An 18,153-nucleotide genomic window follows, 5' to 3' on the forward strand; every position below is an offset into this window, starting at 1 on the left:
CTTACTGTAAGTCGCGCTGCATTAAGTATGTCTCTTGAAGTATGTATAGATCTGCTAAGCAGTTCGCTCTGAAAGAATATATATTTCAACGATTTGCACCACATTTTCACGATTTAAAAACAACAGTAGATCTACAAGCTCGTAGCGTGGCACTCGGTGCCGCGCTATACGAGCTTGTAGATCTGCTATTTTTTCAATAGCTAAATTATGGTGTTTTTAAAACATTTTAAAACACCAATAGGGGTTTCCCGTCCCATAACCGCTCTTTAAGGCCACTGTACAATACAGACAGTTTTCTGTCTGTTGTTTGTAACCTTTGCTGCTGTATAAATAATTATATATATCATTATCGTGGGGGGTTGACACAGAGGGAGGGAAGGCAGTGCATGTGTTTGGACAGTGTGTGTGTGTGTGTGTGTGTGTGTGTGTGTGTGTGTGTGTGTGTGTGTGTGTGTGTGTGTGTGTGTGTGTGTGTGTGTGTGTGTGTGTGTGTGTGTGTGTGTGTGTGTGTGTGTGTGTGTGTGTGTGTGTGTGTGTGTGTGTGTGTGTGTGTGTTGTGTTGCTTTCAAAGGCTGTCCGTTGTTGTGTGTGCGCGCGTGTTAATAACCCCAGGTGATATAATTATCCTGCAGTGTGTGTGTGTGTGTCTTTTAATGTGCACGGCAAACACGCTCCAGGATTCTGCCGTCCGTGTGCACCGCGCATTAACATCCACACAGGGATCAGCCCATTAGCACTATTTGTGGTTCGTGTTAGTATAATACATTTAGTACATACAGTATAATACATTTAGTACATACATACAGTATACGGTACACGTGTGCAGTGGTGGAAAGTAACTAAGTACTTTTACTTAAGTACAATTTTGAGGTATTTGTACTTGAGTATTTCCAATTTCCAGTACTTTTACTTCTACTCCACTACATCTCAGAGCCAAAATTTGTGCTTTTACTTCTCTACAGTTATTTGAAAACTTTAGTTACTAGTTACTTTGGAGATTTTAATTTTGATTAGAAAACATACATTAACCACTTCAACGCTATACATTTCGGCCATTTGAAAATAGCCGATCTACAAGCTCACAATACGTCGCAAGCTATTTTCAATAGATTTTGTACACATTTTGAACTTGTGAAATGACACATTCTTCACAATGAGTACTTTTACTTTTAGTACTTTAAGTACATTCTTGATGCCGATACTTTTGTACTTTTACTCAAGTACATTTTCAATTCCGTATACTTTTACTGTTAACGAAGTAGATCTAAATTGCAGTATTGGTACTTTTACTTATAGGTAAAACAGTTGAGTACTTTTTCCACCACTGCACGTGTGTGTGTGTGTGTGTGTGTGTGTGTGTGTGTGTGTGTGTGTGTGTGTGTGATATCGGTGTCCACAGGCCTTTCAACAGCGTAGAGTATCTCTGGGTGACGATACAGTATCAACAGTGATTATTATGATGTGCAGTGAGTCCACAGTCTATCAACAATGACAGTATACACACACACAAGTCTCATGATCGCCTCGTCCTGACGGGCACCTGCCACGGTTCTCTCTGCACGTCCACATAGTCGAGTGTGCAAAGCAGCTTTAGACCATTAGACCATGCTCGTGTGACTGACGGCGTCTCATTGTCGCGATTATATACCTCAACATTGTACTAGTATTATAGCATACTTAGTGCCTACTTAAGTAAATGTTCTTTCCACCCACTTTCCTCTCTTTGTTGTTTTTGAGTGGTGCAACCACTCCTATAGACAGCTATGTGTGTGGGTCCCTGCATGGCTGGCAGGCTGGCTGTGTTCGTCCGTCGGTCCGAGCACGGGAATAGCGTCTAGCCACCGATCCCACACAGGGGTAAGGGGTTGACACTATGGCAGGTAAATAAAATGTTGGAGCATGTGGAGTTTGCTTTGGAGTTGCCCAAACTGCAAGTGCACGTTTGAGTGAGGAGTCTGCTATAAACACAACACGAGATATAGCTTTAAACACAACATACAATTTACAATTTACAATTTAGGCATTTAGCAGACGCTCTTAATCCAGAGCGACTTACATTTAAGCAAGAACAAAGCATGGGAATACATCACATAAAAAGCATTTATCATGAAACATGCGTAAGCTAAGAAAGTAACAGTGGAATATTTATATAGTGAAACTATACATACACTATACATATAAACTATACATCTTTACTACTATGCTATATATGTGTACTATGGCGTGCTATGACTACATACAATACAATTACAGTGCTGTCTACATAACATGCTATAAGTCTGTATCAAATGCTATATAATCCAACAGAAATGCTATCTAAGGGTTTAGGGTAAGTGCTAAGGGCCATGATGGAGTCTGAAAAGGTGGGTTTTCAGGCTACGGCGGAAGATTGGGAGTGATGCTGCAGTTCTGACTGCAATGGGAAGTGCATTCCACAGTTTTGGAGCCAGAAGGGAGAAGAGTTTGGGACGTGTGGAGCGTTGTCCCGGCGTTTTTAGTGAGGGTACTTCCAGCTTCCCTGCGTTGGCTGATCTGAGTGCGCGGGAGGGTTTGTAGGGTTCAATCATACTTGTAAGATATGGGGGAGCCATACCTTTGGTTGCTTTGAATGCCAGCATCAGAGTTTTGTATTCTGTGCGGGCAGCGACCGGGAGCCAGTGGAGGGAGCGGAGCAGGGGGGAGACATGTGAGAATTTTGGCTGGTTGAAGACCAAGCGAGCTGCTGCATTTTGGATCAGCTGGAGAGGCTTAAGTGCACATGCTGGTAGGCCAGTAAGGAGGGAGTTACAGTAGTCGAGTTTTGATAAGACTGTTGTCTGGATTAGGAGCTGGGCTGATTCCTGGGTGAGGAACGGTCTAATTCGTCGTATGTTATAGAGTGTGAACCTACAGGATCGAGTGACAGCTGTGATGTGAGGTTTGAACGAGAGCTGACTGTCCAGGACAACACCAAGATTCCTGGCTGTTGGGACAGACGTTACCAGGGCGTTGTCTACGGAAATAGTTAGCTCCCGCATAGGGCAGGACTTAGCTGGGAAGAAGAGAAGCTCAGTCTTGTCTGGGTTCAGCTTGAGATGGTTGGAGGACATCCACTGTGAGATGTCAGCCAGGCATGCAGTGATGCGCTCTTCCACCTGAGTGGTAGAGGGGGGGAAGGATAGGAACAGTTGTGTGTCATCGGCGTAGCAGTGATAGGATATATTGTGGGCAGAGATGATAGTGCCAAGGGATTTAGTGTACAGTGAGAAAAGGAGGGGACCAAGTACAGATCCCTGTGGGACCCCAGTTTGGAGGGTTCGGGGGGATGATAACAGACCTTTCCAGGAAACCTGGTAGGTCCGGTCGGTGAGGTAGGAGGAGAACCACTTTAGTGCCGTTCCACCGATGCCTAGCTCCGCTAGGGTGTCTAGGAGCAGCTGGTGGTTCACTGTGTCAAATGCTGCTGATAGGTCTAGGAGAATCAGTACTGCAGAGTGGGAAGCAGCTTGGGCAGCATGTAGTGCTTCTGTGACTGCCAGCAGGGCAGTTTCTGTGGAGTGGGTCATGAGATCATGACACTGGTATCGGTATTCGGTATTGGTTTCGGCTAACACAGAAATTGAGATATCGGGATCGGATCGGAAGCAAAAAAAGTGTATAACTTATAACATATATCTAGGGGGCGTGGTTGAGACTTCCGTGCAGCGTTTCAGAGTATGGTGTCAGTCTCCCATTGGCTTAGGCGGCGTTTCAGAGTATGGGGTCAGACTCGGGGCAGCCAATCATGACTATAGGTCCCGCAAAAGGTCGCTCTACCCAACACCAGCGATCATAAGCCAAAGGTTTCACCTGGCAAAAATTAGCAGACATACAAGCTGCCAAGCTCGTACATCTGCTATTTTTGAACATTAAAAAAGAAATAAAATCCACCGGTAGTAGTGACGGACATGCCCAAAAATAGGGTCCGGCCAGGAGAAATGCCAAGAACAGGTGTCACGGTACACTTCTGATATGGTGCCCTCAACATCCGACAGCCACTTCCAGCCTGACATAGACCGGGTAGACGCGCGTGTGTGTGTGTGTGTGGGCGCGTTTGTGCGACTGTGCATGCGTGTGTGTGTGTGTGTGTGTGTGTGTGTGTGTGTGTGTGTGTGTGTGTGTGTGTGTGTGTGTGTGTGTGTGTGTGTGTGTGTGTGTGTGTGTGTGTGTGTGTGTGTGTGTGTGTGTGTGTGTGTGTGTGTGTGTGTGTGTGTGTGTGTGTGTGTGTGTGTTTTGCCCCCGTGGTAGGTTCATCCCTGGTGGAGGATTTGCATGGCCAGATTGTGTTCGTCCACTGCTTTGTCAATCAAATGAGCCATGCCTGACTTGTGTCAACGTCCACACACACACACACACACACACACCTGAAGCGATGTCATTGGGTCACTAGAAAGCCAGTCAGCCAGCCAGCCAACAAGTCAGCCAGCTAGCCAACCAGCCAGCCAGCCAGTTAGCCAGCCAGCCAGTTAGCTAGCCAGCCAGCCAGCCATCCAACAAGTCAGCCAGCCATCCAATCAGCTAGCCAGCCAGCCAGCTAGCCAGCCAACCAACAAGTCAGCCAGCTAGCCAACTAGCCAGCCAGCCAGCCAAAAAGTCAGTAAGCCAGCCAGTCAGCCAGCCAGTCAGTCAGCCAGCCAGCCAGCCAGCCAGCCAGCCAGCCAGTATGTGGTCTATATGTTGGGGCCCAGTGTGGAGTGTTGTAGTCTTATCGGTGGTCATCTTGGTGGTTTCTGTGGTCTACGTGTCGTCGGTCGGAGCGCAGGTAAACTGACCTTTTACACAATGCACCAGCAATAATAATAACAATAATGGGGACGTCCCCATCACGTTTCTTTGCTCCGATCATTTGATTTTGAGACATACCGATGCCGATCTTTCCCAATCCGATCTTTTATATTTTTACATAACACTTAATGCCATGTCACAATAGCAAATATCCTAATGTATGTCACTCTAGTGTAGTCAGTTGTGTTGCCTTTCGATTATTGAAAGGCAAAATGTGACTATACTTTTATTAGAATGACTGTCGGTGTGTTTTTTTTCTTTCTATGAAAGCATGGTCATAGCAAAAATAATGATGTATTGGTTAGATAGCGGGGGTTGCATTTCCTTTGTTTTCATAGGTGTTTTCCACGCCTCTGAGTGACAAGTCTTTGTTTGATGATCTCTGACTGGGACCAGAAGGAAAACAACTATAGCATAAACACAACAGTTTTTTCTTTTACAAAATCTCATTGCTTATACATCTTTCTTTGAGATTTACATTAGACAATTCAAAAATCAGATATTTTCTTCCCGATTCCGATCTTTTGGAAATCATGCGATCGGAGCCGATTTCCGATCTACCCTAATGATGACCCATTGTTAATTAATGTTTCTGATTCTATTCTTTTTTTTTTCTCCAATACTACATTTTCTTCCTTATTTGTTTCTCCATGTATGCCTTATTTATGCAAAGCACATTGTCTTTGTGTATGAAATGGTCCGTACAACTGGACGTACAGTAGCCTCGCGTTGCCCATGTTTCTGCAGATAGTCTTAGGTTGACTTTGTCCAGGTGTGCAGCTGTACTTAACCGTGATGTTTTTACAGCTTGTATTGTTGGTACTTGGTTTATTATCATTTTGACTGTGTGGTATAATGAGTCAAGTCGCTTGCTTTTTTTTAGAAATATCTACTTTTATTTGCTGTAGAATTAACCCATTTAGAACTGAGGACGATTCTACAAATGTCTTCTGAATCCTGACAGTTTTCAGAAAAAAATCGGTCGTTCTCAAACATTTTCATGTCAAGGACCCCCAAAAATCTATTAGCCTCCAAATATGTTGTTCCACGCCCCCCCTCCCCCCCCCCCCCCCCCCCATGCAGAAGCAAAGATTTGATTTATAAACGTTCGCTCTGAAAGAATATATATAAAGAAAATTGCGCCACATTCACAATTCACGGTTTTTCAGAATTTTTCAGATCTACAGGCTCGTAGCACGGCACTCGGTGCCGAGCTACGAGCTTGTTGTTAATTCCCGCCCTGCGTTAAGGGGGCTACCTTTGCACTTCTCCAAAGTCGTTTTGGATCATGCAGCTTTTAGTTTTCACAATGTGTGGAAAGAAGGGTTTCCACGGCATGCAGCAGCGCTCCCATCTCGCCAAAAAGAAATGTTTTGTTAACATTACGGACATCAATTATCATTGAGCCCATCCTCTCCTCACCTATATATCACTTTCGTCTGATTTGTATTTAATGGTTTTCCCTACTTAAATCTCCATATGATGACAGGCTCTGTTATACTTATCATGGACTTTGACACAGACCAGACATGCACGCACGCAGGCGCGCACACGCACACACTGTGTGTCAGTGTGAGTGAGAGAGATGTTAGTCTGGGTGAGCCAGCGGTGAGCCAGGTGTCTGCATGGCTATATCAGGATGTATCCTGATAGGGGGGGGGGGGGTCCCTGGAACAACGTATTTTCAGATGGGGGTCGGCGGCCAAATACATATCATTTCTGGGGTCCTTGACATGAAATAGCTTGAGCACCACTGACATAGAAAACGCTTTTCTTTTTGTAGAATCGTCCTCAGGTCTAAATGTGTTAAATCTGCTCATTTTGAATTAGCCCGACACTGAAGTCTAAAATGTCACGGATGCATCGCTGCGTATCATCGATAAATGACAGAATAACGGCTTCGGGAGATATAATGGACAGCGCCTGCCGTGTACAGCGTAACGTCTCTGCGACAGCGCCTGCTGTGTACAGCGTGTAACGTCTCTTCCTACACTTGCAGTGACTGTTCAGTTTCACCGTTCTCCAAAGTGGCTGTCAACTTGTGTAGCCCCCCGTAATGTCAATGACATTACGGGGTCTTAATACTTCCTCTCTCCAAAAGGGACCCACAGAGCCAGCGAAGAAAAAAACAAAACAACACTTAAGCCCTGAGTTATAGACCGACCGTGTTTACACTAGAGAGAGAGAGAGAGAGAGAGAGAGAGAGACCCTCACCGAGACAGCTCTGGCCTGCCTAATAGGCTGTTTCCACCATGTGATTTCTTCGTGTGTGTGTGTGTGTGTGGCACACATCGCCAGTGATTAAACTCTCCATTGATTCACGGGCGGGGGGGGGGGGGGGGTAGATACTCATGTGACTCTCTGTATGTCTTTCTTCCAGCACGCGCGCGCACACACACACACACACACACACACACGTGTTATGAGCGTGTCTCTAACCATAGATAGTCATCAGCTGAAGTATTTTCATCACATTCAGATTATCTTGCTTGGATAGTACTGTACCTCCTTCTATGGTTCTCTGCTCGCCCTATCTTTATCTTAAATCTCTCTCTCTCTCTCTCTCTCTCTCTCTCTCTCTCTCTCTCTCTCTCTCTCTCTCTCTCTCTCTCTCTCTCTCCTGTCTCTCCTCTCCTTTCCTCCCTCCTCTTCTGTCCCCTCTCCTCTCCTCTCCTCTCCTCTCCTGTGTTTTCAAACCACGGGGAATCCTCTTCAAGGGTCATGTCTTTCTGGTTGACTTGAAAGACAGATAGTAACATTAGACATTTAGCGTGCAGTCTACTCCACATGTAGCCTATACATAATTGTCGACAGAAGATATAGGAAGACAGGCGGGCCGATGACTCCGGGTTTGAGTTCTTAAAGAAAGTCCATTGGGTTTTACCTTTCAAGACGTGTACCCAATTTTTGGGATTCTTGAATCTTTGTTGCTACACTATATATTAGCAACATATATCTTCTTTTAAATAAACATTTGAAGTTTTTCCAGAACACCTCTAAATGGGTTCCTAGTCCTCCCCGAGTGTGAAAATGTGTCCTTACACAGGTCAATTAAGCAATATTACACGAGAGGGTGTGGTTTAAGTGATTATTGACACGACAGTGATGCGGTCAGGAACGAGACGTAGTCGAGTTCCGCAAGCATCACTGAAGCATTACTGAATCACTGAAGTGTAATATTGCAATTATACAACAGTTACCCTTAAAACTAAGAAAATCGCTGAAAAAACATATTTTTTTAATGACAGATGTAGTCACTACGACCACAAATGTCCCAAGAAACTAGCTAGCCTATAGCCACTGACTTTGCTAGCGCTCTGGGAAAACAGAGCAGCTGAATTCTTTGTTTTGATTAGGTGTGCTAACGGCTAGCTGTTTCAACCAAGCAGATTGCTTCCTCGAAACGACCTGTTTTATAATGTTTCTTATTTGACAGATTTTGACCATGCATAGACATCTGTTTTGTTTTAAACATTTTGTAAGTTGTGTCTTTATACCGCCATGTGATACTAAACAAACACAACTATTTCATGTTTTTTTTTGGGGGTGAGGTTATTTTAAATTTCATATATACCTCTTTTCAACTCGCATCTCTTCAGCCTATATCATATATCATAATATTTCGACCGCGGTCGAGATCATGGATTTCACACGCCAGACTTCCCGGTCCTATATTGCCATCCCCAGTTCCTGCTTACTGATGCATGTGTCCCAGTTCCTCACCCTTTCAGAACGACGAGTGGCCCAGGAAATTAATGTTCTCCATAGGCTTTTCAAAAAGTATTTATATAAAGACGGTTACGCCGCGGACAAAGCCAACTCCAGTCGTGACAAATCATGACGATAAACACTATTTTGGACCAAACAAATAATTACAAAGAAGAAAAACAACAAAAAAGTGTTGTAACCTGCCGTTTCTTTCTTCTTTCTAATTCTTTGTTCGGCCCCAAAAAATTGTGTTTGTTGTCATGATTTGTCACGACAAGAGTTGTCTTCGTACGAGGCTTAAAAGGTCTTTAAATAAATACTTTTTGAAAAGTCTATGAGGAAAATGAACGGAGAATCAATTCCTGGGCCCTGGTAGGGGGCGGGACTGCGACGCTCTATAGCGATGTCATCAGGGAACGACAGTTTTCTACCTCTGGTCTGCTTTGAGGCAGGACTCCAGAGAAGAAGGGAAGAACCTCATTGTCAGCTCTGTAGCAGTGGCCGGCAAACTGTGTTCTTCTGGATCGTACTAGTGAAGAAACACGGGGAAGGTTGCCGTATATTAGATTAGTCGATGGGTTGCTCTTCCAAGACATATTTTGCGAGCCTATATAGTACTGTAACCACACCAGACTATCTAACACAGGGGTGGGCAACTAACGGCCTGGGGGCCCCCACCTTCACTTAATGCGGCCGAGTGTTAATATCAGAATACTGATATAGTATTGATTTCAGCTGTTACAATTCCAAACCCGCTTTAATTACTTCATGACTAGTATTAAATGACTAGTACTTGATGACTATAGTATTAAAATGTTATTGTCTTTTTGTGTCCAATGTAGTTATGTTAACAGTTCATAAAGTTAACATAACTAAATGCATTTGAAATGCTATAAAAAAGGTTACTTTTCAGGATTCCAATAAAAAAACAGCAAAACGGGGGCACGGTGGCACAATTGGTATAGTGCTGTCGCCTCACAGCTAGAAGGTCCTGGGTTCGATTTCCGCTGGGGACACTGTGGGTGCTGGGGGCTGTGTTCTCTCCTCCGCGTCATCAGTGCCCATACCCGAGGCAGGGGTTGGCGAAAGGGCCTTTCTGTGTGGAGTTTGCATGTTCTCCCCGTGTCCCCTTGGGTAGGTACCCTCACAAAAAACATGCAGTAATCCTGGTCTCTAAACTGCCTCCCCCTGGCCAGCCGGGGCGCCTGATGGAGGGGAAACTCCCCCCTGTCAGGTGTAAAAGGAGCAACTTGGACACTCAGTCATGAAGGAAGCATGAGTTCAAGTCCGTTGCTCTCCCCTTGTCCCCCATATATGGGGACTAGGTTGGTGGAGGGTGTGTAGAGCCAGGATCACATTAGATAGTTGACACAGGGGTGAAAAATGGGTTACAAAATCGTGGGATAAAAATTATAAGAATGAAAAGAAACAGCAAAACGCGTCGCATTGCGAACCGTTTTGAGCTTGTAGATCGGCTATTTTCGCTACGACAGTAATATGCACTGTGGCCCTCTGGAGTGAGTGTGGAAATATATTGGCCATCGTCAAAGTTGCCCACCCCTGATCTAACACTTAATCCAAAAATAGAGCTATTTGCGCTAAATCAGGCTTAAACTCTATAAGGAAGCGTGCATGGTGTGTTCTTTGAAATGAACCCATTTCCCCCAGAATAGAGTGTGTGTGCGCGTGTGTGCGTGCATGTGTGCGCTTACATCACCGTGCGTATAAAAAGTGTCTTCCAGTGAATCTGGCCTTACAAGGAAGGTTTTATCCACACTTAGACCCACATCTGTACTCAAGCCATTCTTAGGAAGAAAAAAATAAGAGAAAACCCCTCTTCATGTTAAGACAACACGTGTGCGTGCGTGCATGCGTGCGTGTGTGTGCGTGCATGTGTGTTTTAGGGAGTCCCACAATGTCCTTCCCAGGGACAGGGAGTCTGTGTGTTTGTGCGTGTGACATGTGATTGCGTGGGTGCGTGCGTGCGTGTGTGTGTGTGTGTGCGTGCGTTGCCAGGGGAAACCCCGGCTCCCTCCGTCGTTCAGGGTTGAGTGAAAAAAGGTTCCAAAATGAAGGACAGCCAGAGGGGAGACTCCTTAACAACCACCCCCCCCCCCCTCTCTCCTTTCCAGGGTCAGGGATACCCTTCTGTCTCTGTGTGTGCGTGTGAACATTTGTGCATGTGTGTGTGCGTGCGTGCACAGCCGTGCACAGCCGTGCATGATGATGTGATCATTGAAGTCTTGTGTTTTTTTCCCTCCTCTCACGGCCATTAAACGAAGCAGAAAAGTGTTTGGCAGGGCTTAGAAGTTTGAGTCGGGGGGGGGGGGGGGGGTGGGGGGCGCTTGTCCTTGACTGGAAAACTAAACAAGTGCTCTGGTAACCCTGGGAGACGTCGTGATAACTGTACACATAGCCGCTACGGCAGGGGGCGGGGGGGGGGGAGGTGTGTCGTGAGAGTTTTTTTTGCTATACGGGGTATACACACACAAACACACAAAGCTGGGCATATGAGCGTCCCTCAAAAGAATATTAAGAAGAAGAAGAAGAAATCCTACAACTGGAGCCCACAGTGACCTTCTAGGTTTCACTTTATATATTTTTCGCTTATAGCACCTGCCTTTTGGGTGTGGATGTGCAGAACATGTGAAATAGCACCCTGGTCCACTATAACTGTGTGTGTGTGTGTGTGTGTGTGTGTGTGTGTGTGTGTGTGTGTGTGTGTGTGTGTGTGTGTGTGTGTGTGTGTGTGTGTGTGTGTGTGTGTGTGTGTGTGTGTGTGTGTGTGTGTGTGTGTGTGTGTGTGTGTGTGTGTGTGTGTGTGTGTGTGTGTGTGTGTGTGTGTGTGCGTGCGCAGCACAAGTCATGGAAGAAGATCAAGAACATGGTCCACTGGTCACCCTTTGTCATGTCCTTCAAGAAGAAGTACCCCTGGATACAACTGGCAGGGCATGCAGGTACGCGCACGGACACGCACGCACGCACGCCACTATTAAAAGGACTATATCAGTCACCAGAACCAAGGATGAATCTAACGTGGGAAACACCAGTGACAATGGGTCTGCATAGGGAGGGGGCGTGTCTCACTGAAACCATCGAAAGAAACCATTAATTTGTTCTTTCGCTCGCTCACTCACTCTCACTCACTCGTTCATTCATTAATTCATTCACTCGATCATTCATTTATTCATTCACTCGTTCATTCATTTATTCATTCATTTATTCATTCACTCGTTCATTCATTTATTCATTCATTTATTCATTCACTCGTTCATTCATTCATTTATTCATTCACTCGTTCATTCATTTATTCATTAATTCATTCACTCATTCATTTATTCATTTACACGTTCATTCATTAATTTATTCATTCACTCGTACATTCATTCATTCATTCATTCATTCAGACAGACAACTTAGTTTTTTTCTCAACCAAGGTCCATGTTTTAGGTTGTTTTAGTAGAGAAAGTAAAATATCAACGTTAATTCCTTTTCATCTGCTGCTTCCTTTGAAACGTGGGTTTCTCATCAAAACTGTCAGGATTTAGAAGACATTTGTATAAATGGTCGTCAGGTCAAAATGGGCCACGTACGGTGCTCAGACATCATGTATTCATACTCTGTGTCTCATTCGTGCTCTAAATCCTCTGGTGTTCTTTTAAACATTGCTGTCTTCTCATGCAGGGAGCTTCAAGGCAGGGGCCAACGGTCGTATATTAAAGGTATGCTATGCTGTGTTTGTCTGTCTGCCTGTCTCCCAATAATATAACCACGTCCATAAACCTTGTACAGGGTAGAGAGGTTTAGACCACACATCATTATTATTATTATTAATATTATTAATATGATACGGTATACCAGAGTTTTTCAACTGACAGTGAACCGGGGACCACCACCCTGATTGAAAATCAACCTGGGGACCACTGTTGTGTGTGTGTGTGTGTGTGTGTGTGTTGGGGGGGATGGGATATTAAGGGCTTCATTTAATTGGTTAATTTGAGGTTAATTAAAGGACAACTTTAGTTTTTTTTCAACCAAGGTTCATGTTTTAGGTTGTTATTAGAGAAACTAAAAGGTGAGTGTTAATTTTCTTTCATTTGCTGCTTTCGTTTTAGGGATTTTAGCAGTTTTTGACAGGGGGGTGGGGGCATTCGAGCATGGGGCTAAATGTGTATTGTTTTACAAAATTGTATGGCGATTTATTCTTTTATTTTTTACTATAGTCCTACTAGACCCCAAGACATTACATCTGGCCACAACAGATCACAGGATCTATTGAATGTGACAAACTGACATATTGAGCCTATACAGTATACACACAATATAAGCCTTCCCCCAGTAGGCTACCTTCACATTCAGTAGATCCTGTGATCTTTTGTGGCCAGATGTAATTTCCTGGGATCTAGTAGGACTATAGTAAATAATAAAAAAATAAATCACAATAAAATGTTGTACAAAAATACATATTTAGCCCCATGTTCGAATGCCCCCGCCCCCCCTGTCAAAAAGAGCTAAAATCCCTCAAACGAAAGGAAGAAGCAAATGGAAAAAAAAATGTACACATCTTTTACTTTCTCTGATAACAACCTAAAACATGAACCTTGGTTGTCCTTTAAATCAAGCCCTTCATTTAACTGACATATGATTGAGAACCACTGATCGATTCCTTTCCCATATATAGAACCTTATAGAACACCGAATTCAGTCTGACGTCGAATGTCTCGCACTTTGTCTCTCACCCGTCTCTCACCCGTGCCGCACCACAAGCTTGTAGATCTGCTATCTTTAGAAAAATAGTGAAAATGTTCTTTCAGAGCGGTCGTTTTTAACTCAAGTCTTTGCTTCCGGGGGGGGGGGGGGCGGGGGACACTGAAACACCACTGACATAGAAACATGGGTTTTTCAGAAAACTGTCTTTTTGATTTAGAAGACACTTTGTAGAATGGACTTCAGGTCTAAATGGGTTAGACTAGAGTCATCTGATATCACCCGAAGCCATTTCCTACTGGTGACTCAACCAGTCAATCCGGTATATAATAGGCCTACACTTTCCCTTTGAAATTCTAACTCCCTTTTACTTTCCTGTGGAAGTTTCCGACTTCCGAGTCACTGACAACATTGACGCGTCATCATAGTCGTATACATACATCACCGGGCCATTTCAGTGCACCGTTTCTCAACTGATGGTGGTCGATAGAAAACTATCTTCAATGTCCTACATTTACTAAATGCATGGTCACCCCACGGACCACCCGTTGAAGACCTTGCGCATCAATTGGTGCGCAGACTTTATTATTCTTATATACCAGTGGTATATACCAGTGGTCTATGAGGGCCGGGGGGTTTGGTTTTATATGTTTCTTATTTCCTGGACTGGACTGGACTGGACGGACGCTCATTGCTGTGCATTGGAGTGGCGCGGCACCACTCAAAAACAATTGATAACAAAACGACAACAAAAACCTCTGTCTGTCTGTCTGTCTGTCTGCCTGTCTGTCTGCCTGCCTGCCTGCCTGCCTGCCTGTCTGTCTGTCTGCCTGCCTGCCTGGCTGCCTGTCTGTCTGTCTGCCTGTCTGTCGTGTCTTCTACAGAAACACTGTGAGTGCGAGCAGCGCTGCCTGTCCCTGCTGATGGAGGACGTGCTGTGTCCGTTCGTCCCGGGCTACCACGGCGACGTGGAGAAGGACGGACAGCGCTACAACCAGATGGAGGACCTGCTGGCCGACTTCGACCTGCCCTGCGTCATGGACTGCAAGATGGGAGTGAGGTGAGGCACGGCCAGGGACAATTTATAGCCATTGGGCCAGTGGGGCCGTGGCTCTGCAGGGGCCCTTGGCTCTATAAGGGGCCCTTCGGAGAATTTGGACCACGCAGTACTATAGGTTTGACGCCCTGAAAAGGGCTCCTGGGGCCCTTCATTGGCCATTGATTTTGTTAAATTTAGGTCAAAAAGATTATAGAAACACGGAAAAACATGAAAATGTCGTGCGCACGTGCGCTGCGGGGGCCCTGCAAAAATGACCGACCCAGGGGGCTCGTGGGGGTTAATCCGTCCCTGCACACGACACGCACGCACGACACCCACGCACGGCACGGCACACACGCACAGCACAGCACACACGCACGGCACAGCACAGCACACACGCACGGCACGCACGGCACGGCACACACGCACGGCACAGCACACACGCACGGCACAGCACAGCACACACGCACGGCACGGCACAGCACACACGCACAGCACAGCACACACGACACGCATGATGCACTGAGGAGTCCATCACATTAGTGGTTTCCAACATAGTGGTCCGGGGACCACCGGTGGTCCCTGAGGGGGTTCCAGGTGGTTAAATGATGGAGGGTTGGTAATGAAATGGACCCTTTGTTATAGATCTTTAACCAAGTGCGCTAAACTTTGGCATCGACCGGGTTAACGGTGCCGGAGAATGTGCTAGGCTTTTTCCTCATGCTATTATCCTTACCCTTTACACAATATCTTCCGTTTCTTTGTCTTCTTAGCTTCGTTAGCGCTTTCGCTGACGTGGTGCAGCGCTTTGGACGGACGTCACACTTGCGTTCCGCTTGCTCGTATACCTGTGTGATTGGCGACAAATAAAGTAACCATGTCTCTTTCAGGCCTGTCACAATCATCTGATTACATACCGTAATCAATTATTCGAGAAAAATCACAATTATTTTTGACATCGTCAATATTGTTTCCATGTTGAGAAATGTTCATACATTTTCCAATATACCCCCTCTACCTACCTCTCTCTCTCTCTCTCCCTCTCTCTCTCCTACCTCCCTCCTACCTCTCTCTCCCTCCCAACCCCCTCTACGTACCCCTCTGTCTCTCTCTCTCTCTCTCTCTCTCTCTCTCTCTCTCTCTCCCCCCACCTCCCTCCTACCTCTCTCTCCCTGCCACACCCCTCTACCTACCTACCTACCAACCTCTCTCTCTCTCTATCTCTCTCTCTCTCTCTCTCTCCCCCCACCTCCCTCCTACCTCTCTCTCCCTGCCACACCCCTCTACCTACCTACCTACCAACCTCTCTCTCTCTCTCCTACCTCCCTCTCTCTCTCTCTCTCTCTCTCTCTCTCTCTCTCTCTCTCTCTCTCTCTCTCTCTCTCTCTCTCGCCACAGGACGTACCTGGAGGAGGAGCTGACCAAGGCGCGCAAGAAGCCGTCCCTGAGGCCCGACATGTACCAGAAGATGGTGGAGGTGGAGCCTGGCGCGCCCACGCCCCAGGAGCACGAGAGCCAGGCGGTCACCAAGCCACGCTACATGCAGTGGAGGGAGACGCTCAGCTCCACCGCCACCCTGGGCTTCAGGATCGAGGGCATCAAGGTGAGTGCAGGTCCAAGGTCAAGTTCATTTAGGCCTAGATCGAGGGCATCAAGGTGAGTGCAGGTCCAAGGTCAAGTTCATTTAGGCCTAGATCGAGGGCATCAGGGTGAGTGCAGGTCCAAGGTCAAGTTTATTTAGGCCTAGATCGAGGGCATCAAGGTGAGTGCAGGTCCAAGGTCAAGTTTATTTAGGCCTAGATCGAGGGCATCAGGGTGAGTGCAGGTCCAAGGTCAAGTTTATTTAGGCCTAGATCGAGGGCATCAAGGTGAGTGAGGTCCAAGGTCAAGTTAATTTAGGCCTAGATCGAGGGCATCAGGGTGAGTGCAGGTCCAAGGTCAAGTTTATTTAGGCCTAGATCGAGGGCATCAGGTTGAGTGAGGTCCAAGGTCAAGTTAATTTAGGCCTAGATCGAGGGCATCAAGGTGAGTGAAGTCCAAGGTCAAGTTTATTTAGGCCTAGATCGAGGGCATCAGGGTGAGTGAGGTCCATGGTCAAGTTTATTTAGGCCTAGATCGAGGGCATCAAGGTGAGTGAGGTCCAAGGTCAAGTTTATCGAGGGCATCAAAGTGAGCAGAGTTGATTTCGTTTCCACTGAAACCTATTGACGAAATCTGTTCGTTGATTAAACCCTTTTTTCACTGACGGTACATAAAAACAAAATAAGTATACTATAAAAAGCCATGATGACTAAAACTGTGGCTAAGTATATTGTCAATTTCGTCAACAAATAAAAACTAGACTAAAATGTTAGGAAGAGATCCAATATAAGTCATTTTACACTTGGTTTGCCAAAAGGCGTTCCCGTCCAGAATGGGTTAATGAAATGACCACCAACATTTAATGTGTTTTGAAATAACTTTTTTTTACAATTAATTCATTAATGAATTATTATTTTTTTTATGTGTGAAACCAATGATCAAGGGACCCATAACAATGTGTCCGCGACCCACAAATGGGTCCCGACCCACTATTTGGGAAACTGTGCCTTAAAAGGAACCCTGGCTTGGAATACATTGAGATAAGGATAGGCACTAATAAGCTTCTGCCTATGCCTTTTCGATCACATAAAAAGAAAAAGTAAACTGTTTTTGTGTAATGTCTCCCTCTGAAAGATCGAAATAAACTATTCATTCATTCATTCATCATCCCATCACTAGTTTTTAACCCATTTAGGCCTGACCTCGAAAATAAATTCTTCAAAATCCTTCAGTTTTCTGAAATAAATATTTTCACGATCCTTCAAAAATAGCAGACCTACAAGCTCGTCACTCTGTGGCACGCTATGAGCTTGTAGATCTGCTATTTTTCAATAGCTAAAGCATAACATAATGCCAACACCAAAAGGGGTTCCTGCCCAAAATGGCCTTAACTCAAATCTTTGCTTCTGGGGTGTCTCTGGAACGACATATTTTCAGATGTGGGGTCGGAGGCCAATTACATATCATTTTTGGGGTCCTTGACATGAAATATTGAGAACCACTGATACAGAAACATGAGGTTTTTCAGAAAACTGTCAGGATTTAGAAGACTTAACTTTGACGTCAGGCCTAATTGAGTTAAGGCATATTTGTCTTATTAGCCAGGGTTCCTTTTAAAGAACCCTATAAAGCATTACAGAATTCCATAACAGAGTTAAAGTAGCCTAATATACTCTGGATTTTTCAGCGAAAGAATGGAAGACGTAGGTGTGTGTGTGTGTGTGTGTGTGTGTGTGTGTGTGTGTGTGTGTGTGTGTGTGTGTGTCTGTGTGTGTGTGTGTGTGTGTGTGTGTGTGTGTGTGTGAGAGACGTGTGTGTGTGTGTGCTTGTCCTTCAGGAGCAAGGTCTAGCTTCCTGTTTTGAACACCAACATCCTGTGGAGTGTGTGTGTGTGTGTGCGTGCGTGCAAATACATCCTTTGTCATGAAGTCTGCATGTGGCACCTCTATAGGTCTCAGCATCTGTTACTGACACTACACGTACACACACACACACACACACACACACACACACACACACACACACACACACACACACACACACACACTCTCTCTCTCTCTCTCTTTCTCCTGCTTTCGGTTTGGCCATATAAGGAAGCCAAGGGCCTCCCAGTGATTCGTTACCATGACACAGAGGGTTACCCCCAGACAGAGGGGGAATCTGTGTGCGTGCGTGTGTGCGTGCGTGCGTGCGCGTGTGGATAACTTGGCCAGACGTGAACCGTAAACAGAAGCTGAAACAAATGATTCTGTCTCCAAAATAGTTCCCCGTTGCCTGGCAACCAGTAATACATTGTTGCCTGGCAACCAGGAATA

The 18,153-nt window shown here is 45.5% G+C and overlaps 1 protein-coding gene across 1 annotated transcript in view; it reads left to right on the forward strand.

The window, feature by feature from the left end:
- The window catches only part of LOC310877272 (inositol-trisphosphate 3-kinase A-like), a 38,311-nt gene that overhangs the window by 14,273 nt on the left and 5,885 nt on the right, over nucleotides 1–18,153 (forward strand). Inside the window, exons 5-8 of the mRNA XM_083791081.1 lie at nucleotides 11,369–11,468; nucleotides 12,196–12,233; nucleotides 14,103–14,278; nucleotides 15,656–15,860. Of these exons, the coding sequence (XP_083647207.1) occupies nucleotides 11,369–11,468; nucleotides 12,196–12,233; nucleotides 14,103–14,278; nucleotides 15,656–15,860 (519 nt within the window). The remainder of the gene's footprint in view (nucleotides 1–11,368; nucleotides 11,469–12,195; nucleotides 12,234–14,102; nucleotides 14,279–15,655; nucleotides 15,861–18,153) is intronic.

Source organism: Protomyctophum parallelum (assembly GCF_964188405.1).
Source record: "Protomyctophum parallelum genome assembly, chromosome: 19".
In the NCBI taxonomy this organism is placed as follows: domain Eukaryota; kingdom Metazoa; phylum Chordata; class Actinopteri; order Myctophiformes; family Myctophidae; genus Protomyctophum; species Protomyctophum parallelum.